Source organism: Monodelphis domestica, chromosome 1 (assembly GCF_027887165.1).
Source record: "Monodelphis domestica isolate mMonDom1 chromosome 1, mMonDom1.pri, whole genome shotgun sequence".
NCBI classification, from domain to species: domain Eukaryota; kingdom Metazoa; phylum Chordata; class Mammalia; order Didelphimorphia; family Didelphidae; genus Monodelphis; species Monodelphis domestica.
Genome location: NC_077227.1, coordinates 738,651,485 through 738,660,569, shown reverse-complemented (window position 1 = coordinate 738,660,569; position 9,085 = coordinate 738,651,485). Strand labels below are relative to the sequence as shown.

General features: G+C 40.4%; 1 protein-coding gene across 1 annotated transcript in view; it reads left to right on the top strand.

Annotated features, from left to right (window-relative positions):
• The window catches only part of LOC103098783 (C-type lectin domain family 4 member K-like), a 22,974-nt gene extending 14,513 nt beyond the window's left edge, over window positions 1-8,461 (top strand). The window contains exons 3-6 of the mRNA XM_007477857.3: window positions 1,019-1,087; window positions 1,451-1,602; window positions 5,432-5,547; window positions 5,977-8,461. Of these exons, the coding sequence (XP_007477919.3) occupies window positions 1,019-1,087; window positions 1,451-1,602; window positions 5,432-5,547; window positions 5,977-6,154 (515 nt within the window). The 3' untranslated portion in view covers window positions 6,155-8,461. The remainder of the gene's footprint in view (window positions 1-1,018; window positions 1,088-1,450; window positions 1,603-5,431; window positions 5,548-5,976) is intronic.
• The last annotated feature ends 624 nt before the right edge of the window (window positions 8,462-9,085 follow it).

Here is a 9,085-nt window from a genome sequence, read left to right as displayed (position 1 = left end):
ACTAACATTTCCCAGCAACATAAGCTTGGAACCCAAGTCCTCAGACTTTAGATCTTTTCAACTTTTTCCTGTACCACATTGTCTCCCTTATCTATTTACTTATTGTTTCCAATAGAATGGAAAGCTGGTGGTTATGACCTTACTATGGAGGATGTAGCTGTCAGCTGGGAATCATCATTGCCCTCTCCTCTCTATTGCTTTGTCTCTTCAGCATTTAATCAGTCACACTCTGTTACATCAAATATCTATTTTTTTAATGAAATCTGGAAATAATGCAATGGTCTCTCAGTTTCTCTGCAGCCTTCTCTTCTGGTGCTTTATGTAGTTTAAATTTTTAAATCAAAAGTTAGTAGTATAGTCACAATAGCTCATAGCTCCCAGTTAGGAAAATTGTTAACATTTAGGCAGAGTGTTTGCTCCTCTGGCCTAATTTAAATGCATGTTTACCTCTAGTCCTTCTCTTTTGCTAAAGAAAAAAATTCAGGTCAGCAGAAACATAGAGGGTAAGGAAATGAGTGTAGGCATGTTCCAAGGTCTCTTAATAGTCAAACACTGGGAGGAGAAGTTGGGAGAGAAAGCCTTTTCTGGGAACTTCCCTTCATTCTCCCAAAGGTCATTACAAAGACTTTCTGCCCAACATGCCTCAAATGCCCTTCTTGATTTCTCCTTTCTTCACCCCAGCTTGAACCTACTTTTTCTTTCTCTCACTCCTGTGCCCCCTGTGGTGCCACTTCTTGAAAGCTCAGTTCCTGAGTTCCTCCTTCTTCCTTCCTCCCATTCTGTCTCTTGAAAACTGTCTCTTCAAGAACCCAGAGGTCTGACTCAGTTCCCCATTCTTGTCGAAGATCTAGATGGTTTTAAATCATTCTTGGGACCCAAATAAAGTGTTTATTCCTTTTGGATACAAGTTCCAGGATAGCAGTCAGTTTCCAAATCTCTCTTCCAAGGCATTATCGATGCTTACTGAGTTGGGTTGACCCTGAGACTTCTCTCTAATGCCATGACTCTGCCATTCTAGATCTTCAAGGGGGAAATGACCAACTGGAGAGGGCCAAGATCTCCAACAAAGCTCTGAAACTTCAAAATGGTAAGCCATCTCCCTGTCCCCCCATTCCCCCCCCATCCCTCCCTGACCCCTCCCTTGATCAATAGACTTCAGTCTTCCCTTGGAGAGGTGTCTGAGATATAGGCAGCCTGTTCCTTTGCTAGCTTCCTCGCTGTCCCTCTTTCTGCCTACTTCAGAAAAAGAAGGGGAGTGTACAATTCCTCGTCCCTCAGCCAGCAGATGCTCTTCCTGCCTGACATGCTTGGTCCCAAGAGATTACTGACCAGATCATACTAGTCTAACTCTCCTTGTACTGACCAAGTTTTGGTCCCTGCTCTGCACCTAGAGCTGCTGAGACAGCTCGGTTCTCCCTGTGCCCTCATTCGTGTTCCTCTTTCTCCCAAGAAATCCTCAGTCAGAGAATCTCAGAGGCTACCATTATCCATGGTGGGAATCTCTACTACTTTTCCTGCGGTGAAATGTCCTGGAAAGACTCTGAGCAGTACTGTGTGTCAAGGGAGTCCCACCTAACCTCAGTGACCTCAGCGGAAGAGCAGGTCAGTGCCGTCCTTGGGGGCCCTACAAGTGGGAGGTAGAGACGTCAGTAAGCTCGGGGTCCACGGGCAGTTCATCTTACCTCTGTGCCAATCTGCAAGGGACCCAGAGAGAATTGCATACCTAGCTAACCAAATTACAGAGTTTATTGATAACCCATAAAGAGGCAAATCATCCAGGTCTAGGGAAGTGATAACAGTCCTACGTCATCCTCTGTCCATATAGGGAGGATTGGGTCCATTATGGGCATATCAATTAAAGAAGGGCATTGATATGGGCAGATGAGTAGAACAGTGAACAGAGCATCAGACCTGGATTCAAATCTGACCTCAGAAACTTCCTAGCTCTGTGTCCCTGGATGAGTCACTTGACCCCTGTTTGCAGAGTCATTACTACTCTTCTGTCTAAGAATTGACACTAAGACAGAAGATTAGGGTTCAAAACAATTGAAGGCACCAAAGTGTAGGAGCATACATTGGTTTTGGTAGGAGGGTGTCATCAGGTTCTTCATAGGATTTCTTTTCTATTCCATCCTCGGCAACCAATGCTGGTACCTGAGATGCAATTATTTTCATGATCATCTTTTTGCAAATATCTATCATTAAGATTTCAACACATGATGACCAAATATCCCAATAAATAGTTCCTATAACTGAGGTCTATAAGATAAATCCTCGGCATCAAAATAGGGCAAGGAGGAGACCAAGTTATCACTCTTTTGCGGATGACATGATGGTCTACTTAAAGAATCCTAGAGATTCAACCAAAAAGCTAATTGAAATAATCAACAACTTTAGCAAAGTTGCAGGATACAAAATAAACCCACATAAATCATCAGCTTTTCTATATATCTCCAACACAGCTCAGCAGCAAGAACTAGAAAGAGAAATCCCATTCAAAATCACCTTAGACAAAATAAAATACCTAGGAATCTACCTCCCAAGACAAACACAGGAACTATATGAACACAACTACAAAACACTCGCCACACAACTAAAACTAGACTTGAACAAATGGAAAAACATTAACTGCTCATGGATAGGACGAGCCAATATAATAAAAATGACCATCCTACCCAAACTTATTTATCTATTTAGTGCCATACCCATTGAACTACCAAAATACTTCTTCACTGATTTAGAAAAAACCATAACAAAGTTCATTTGGAAGAACAAAAGATCAAGGATATCCAGGGAAATAATGAAAAAAACACATATGATGGGGGCCTTGCAGTCCCTGACCTAAAACTATATTACAAAGCAGCAGTCATCAAAACAATTTGGTACTGGCTAAGAGACAGAAAGGAAGATCAGTGGAATAGACTGGGGGAAAGCGACCTCAGCAAGACAGTATACGATAAACCCAAAGATCCCAGCTTTTGGGACAAAAATCCACTATTCGATAAAAACTGCTGGGAAAATTGGAAGACAGTGTGGGAGAGACTAGGAATAGATCAACACCTCACACCCTACACCAAGATAAATTCAAAATTGGTGAGTGACTTAAACATAAAGAAGGAAACCATAAGTAAATTGGGTAAACACAGAATAGTATACATGTCAGACCTTTGGGAGGGGAAAGGCTTTAAAACCAAGCAAGATATAGAAAGAATCACAAAATGTAAAATAAATAATTTTGACTACATCAAACTAAAAAGCTTTTGTACAAACAAAACCAATATAACTAAAATCAGAAGGGAAACAACAAATTGGGAAAAAATCTTCATAGAAACCTCTGACAAAGGTTTAATTACTCATATTTATAATGAGCTAAATCAATTGTACAAAAAATCAAGCCATTCTCCAATTGATAAATGGGCAAGGGAAATGGATAGGCAGTTCTCAGATAAAGAAATCAAAACTATTAACAAGCACATGAAGAAGTGCTCTACATCTCTTATAATCAGAGAGATGCAAATCAAAACAACTCTGAGGTATCACCTCACACCTAGCAGATTGGCTAACATAACAGCAAAGGAAAGTAATGAATGCTGGAGGGGATGTGGCAAAATAGGGACATTAATTCATTGCTGGTGGAGCTGTGAACTGATCCAACCATTCTGGAGGGCAATTTGGAACTATGCCCAAAGGGCGACAAAAGAATATCTACCCTTTGACCCAGCCATAGCACTGCTGGGTCTGTACCCCAAAGAGATAATGGACACAAAGACTTGTACAAAAATATTCATAGCTGCGCTCTTTGTGGTGGCCCAAAACTGGAAAACGAGGGGATGCCCATCAATTGGGGAATGGCTGAACAAACTGTGGTATATGTTGGTGATGGAGTACTATTGTGCTAAAAGGAATAATAAAGTGGAGGATTTCCATGGAGACTGGAACAACCTCCAGGAAGTGATGCAGAGCGAGAGGAGCAGAACCAGGAGAACATTGTACACAGAGACTAATACACTGTGGTATAATCGAACGTAATGGACTTCTCCATTAGTGGCGGTGTAATGTCCCTGAACAACTTGCAGGGATCCAGGAGAAAAAAACACTATTCATAAGCAAAGGATAAACTATGGGAGTGGAAACACCGAGAAAAAGCAACTGCCTGAATACAGAGGTTGAGGGGACATGACAGAGGAGAGACTCTAAATGAACACTCTAATGCAAATACTATCAACAAAGCAATGGGTTCAAATCAAGAAAACATCTAATGCCCAGTGGACTTACGTGTCAGCTATGGGGGGTGGGGGGGGGAGGAAAAGAAAATGATCTATGTCTTTAACGAATAATGCTTGGAAATGATCAAATAAAATATATTTAAAATCAAAAAAAAAAAAGATAAATCCTCTTCCATCAATTCCTACCTCTGCCTTAATCTTCCCTTGTTTTTCTTTTTATTGATAACAAAAATGTCTAGATTAATATAATAATAGCAGCATATAGAGAGAGTACTTCCTGTATGTCAGGCACTGTGCTGAGTCCTTTATAAATATTATCTCATTCTTGATTCTCCATAGCAGGTGCAATTAGTATCCCCATTTTACAGTTGAGGGACTTGAGGCAAACAGAGGTTAAATGACTTGCCTAAGGTCAAAGCTAATCAATGTTTGAGGACAAATTTGAACTCAGATTTTCCTCACTAGCTCTTTCTGCTTAGGCAAAATAAATGGGAATATTTATAAAATCAATACAGGGTCATTCTCAGGGTAGGGTGAGATAGGAGAACCCAAACATCTGGCAGAGGAGGAGAAGCCTAATGGAGAAGAAGGAAATGAGACAGAGGTGGCGCGGTGCATAAGGAACAGCCCGTACAAAGATGGGAAATGGGTCATTGATAGGGAACGATAGAAAGACCAGCTCAACTAGACTTTAAAGTCCACAAATAACAACAGTGAGCATTTCCATAGTGCCTGCTATGAGTTTTAGAACTCCTCATAATCCTGGTGCTCATATTATCCCTATTTTATAGTTTAGGAAACTGAGGCAGACACAGGTGACCAGGTGACATGACTTGCCCAAGATCACATAGCTAGTAAGTCACTGAAACTGGATTTGAATTCAAGTCTTCCTGGCTCTAAGACTAGTAGGTAGGAAGTAATAAATAGTAATTCTGAAAAGATGGGTCAGAAACAGGCTGGGAAGAGTTTTGGGTAGAAGAATTTGTATTTGGTCCTCGAGGGTACAGGAAGCCACTGGATTGTAAAAGTCAGAAGAGTGACCAGATGAGACCTAACACACACACACACACACACACACACACACACACACACATGCACACACACAAATGGAGTACTCTTAAACATAATCCATACAAGAGGGCCCCCTGGCACAATCAGAAACAACACCCAAGTTCCCCTTTACAAATATTCTTCTCACTCCACAGGATTTCCTTTATCGAATAGCCAATGGTACTTACTACTGGATTGGTCTGAAAAAACAAAATGCTGCAGGCTGGCAATGGGTCGATGGGACCCCATATGAGGAAGCCAAGATCAAAGAGTGAGTCCAGCTTTGCTCCCGCCCTTCCCTTTTCCCTGTCCACCCCTAAAGAGACTCTTGGAGATTTTCCCAAGGGACCACCTAGTTAGAAGAAGGAAGTACAAACGTTCTTTGTCCTGGAGGGGCACCTCTTCTTTATGGGCGAGAGGGGAATGGTGCCATCATCTGGGCTGGCTTCAAAAGGGATTAGAGACTGTGTCCCTGGAAGCCCACCTCCTGTCTCCCCCACTTTTCCCAGGTTTTGGCTGTGGGCTGAGCACTAGAAAGACACCAGACAGTGGCAGACTTTGAGCTCAGGCCCCCCCTAAGATGCTTCACTCCAGGGCAGAATCAGGTTTCTAGAAGGAGATCTTTGCTGGTCCTTGGTGACTAGCTCGAATGCAAAGGATGACGATGCTTCGTTTCCATGATTCCTTAATATCTTTCCAGGTTCTGGGCCAATGGGAAGCCAAGCAATGAAAAAGAAGACAAGGACTGTGCGCATTTCTGGGCAAAAACACGACAATCTTGGAATAATTACCTTTGCATGTTTCCTTTCAAGTTCATCTGTAAGTGGAACTGTCAGTCATCTAAAATGTGCGAAGGAAGAGAAATGCTTGGCTCCTGAGGATGTTGACTCCATAGCAGAAACAACAGGGCAGACGGCAAACTGCCATTGGGCTACCAGGCACATGGCGGAGTCAATGAGCTCCATTTTCCTTTCCAATTTCAAGTTCTTCCAAAGAAAGCTAGAAGGCAATGCCAATGGTTTGATCACTTGTGCCAAGTGATGTCCCCACTCCATAAGGCAGCCACAGACCCTCCCTCCTCTCCTACTCATCAGAGCTAGAGCAATTGCCCAGTCTTGGATCCCCCCGATTTCTCCAGGTGTCCCTCACATATGCAATGCCATTCAGACTCAGGCTCCTTTCCTCTTCCTCCTATGCTAGGGAAATTTCTGAGGAGAGGAGACTGGCGCAGGACTTCCCAGCTGCCTCACTTCCCCAAGGGGAACTGATTCTCAGATTCCTGCCTGTGGATCAGTATCCCAGGATCACAGCATCCCAGTTCACCTTAGCCCTGAAATAACTACTTTGTCAAGCCCAGGCTAGGATCTCGCCCTGGACAGGGTTTAGTTCCTTTGGTTTTATACTGGAGGTCCAGAAAGAAAAAGGCACCCTGTCAGGTTAAAATGTATGTTAAACAACCAGGAGTCTATGCTGAATAAGGAGACGTGAGGATATGTGGCTGTTTGGGAGAGGAAGGTTGGTGCCATGAGACGCATACACAAACAGATGACAAATTAGATTATTCATATCTACGTAATATATGTATAAACACTTTGTAAACCATTATGTGCTATACAAATATGAGCCTTTGCTAAGATTTCATTTCCTTTTTTTAGGCAAATAGGGTTAAATGACTTGCCCAGGGTCACACAGCTAGTAAATGTCTGAGGTTAGATTTGAACTCAGAAAGATGAGTCTTCCTGACTCTAGACCTAGAACTCTGACCACTAAGCTCCTAGCTGTACTTCATTTACATATTTTTAATTCATTTTGGCTAGAAATTATCCTGGGTAGGAATGTGCTGAGCTGATTGTTAAATTTTCAGTGTGATCATTTATCTTAGAAATCTGCAATAACTCCACATCAGGACTTATGCATTGTTTTGTTGGCTCTCTAGGCTTAAGAAAGTATTGATACTCAGATGAAATTAAAATGTGTGCAATAAGAACATTTTTTATAGTCCAGTTGTTAAACATTTACCTATACACCCCTGGTCTTGGGACAAGTCACCAATGACAAAAGATGACTAAAAACAATTTAGTAACCTGATTTTTTTTTTAAAAAAATTGATGTTCTATGATGTTACATGAATAAAATAACTACTTTTTGTAGCTGAATAAAAAAATTCAGATATAAACAATTCTCCATTTTTTCCCTGGCTACTGATTGGGTAAGGGCATAATTGCTTAATTGTTATAGATTTATTTTTTCTTTACTTAAATTTTCTAGACATAAGATTTTTACATTTTGTATTTCATCCACAAGTTATTTTCCCTTTTATTTGGATTTATTTGGTGTTTTTTATTATTTTTTGGCAAATTAATTCATATACCTCATAACTCAGCCATGCATCCCTGAGTGATCCCCATGTTTGTTATTATTCACCTCAAGGGGGCCAAGTTATTGTTGTGAACTTTGATTTGAATTTGAGTAATTTTAGGATAAGAAACTTGCTACCTCCCAGAATCCAGAATGCGCCATAAAGATGGATGCCTGCAGAGACCACATGTTGCACCAGAAGATCCAGAGTGAACTCTGGGATGTGAATTGAACTATGGGGGGTTGAAATGCTTTTGTTTTGGATGGATACTCTTATGCCAAAGGGGACTGCCCCCAAATTGGCTTTTTGTCACCCTGGTAATCATTAGTTTTGTTCTTTTTCCCTTTTATCCCCAAATTATTGTAATTTAAAAGTTGATTATGTTAAATGATCAATTGGGGAGACGAGTCTCCCAAATGATCACCAGGTGGAATATATTGTTAGAAATTCTTAAACCTCAAAAAAAACAAAAAACCTACATTACCCAAAACTCTTTTCTGTATTACCTAGACTTCTGTTCCCTTTTCCTGTGTCCTTTCATTTTGCTTAATTGTATTTAAGTGGCTGTAATTCCTACTTATTCCTCTCTTTGATCTGTGACCAGGCTGAGTTCAGGCAGTTCTTTTGCTTTAGTTATTATTAATAAAACCTTATAAAATATAATACTTAGTTATTGATTATTAATTTTAAAACCCAAAGCAGAAGAGTGGTAAGGGCTAGGCAATGGTATGTAGTACACAGTAGGCACTCAAGAAGTGGTTGTTTCTTTCTCGCTTTTGGTTGTTGGTTTTTTTCTTGGTAATTAAAATGTATCCTTGACATCTTACTGAGGTTAAATAGTGTTTTTATTCTCAAAAAGGGAACTAGGATTTTCTGTATCCTTGGAAATGTTGGCAGATAGTCAAGTTCTGCACCCTTCCCTACATCTTTACCTGTTTAGGATTAATAATGACTTCCTAAGGTATAAGGAAGGTCAGACATTTTTTCCATGAAGGCACTAGTTCCAGGGAAAGTTTGGGTGGGAATGGAAAAGATCCTATCAAGATGGGAGAATAGATTTGACTCAGATCCTTGGAGAATTCAGTTGATTTCTATAAAGAATACTATTTTCTATAATGTGATTCTGGGAAAAGAGAATCAAAATCAATCACCCTAATCCAGCTGGGAATGAGGACTAAGTACTTCTGATCAAGTGAGATAGAAAAAAACACACAAAAATAAAATAATAATCAAGCAAAGAGAAATGTAGCATCTTGTTACACTTGTTAGCTCATTTCAGTCTAAGGGTAGTGCACACATATAGACACACATAAACACATATATATCTATAAGTAGATATAGATATAGATTTACACAATGGCCCATTAGGGAATTTATTTTTTGATACAAATTATTAGTTCATTCACAATGGTTCTGAGCCCCCTGTTGGGAAAAATTCCTTAAAAAGTCA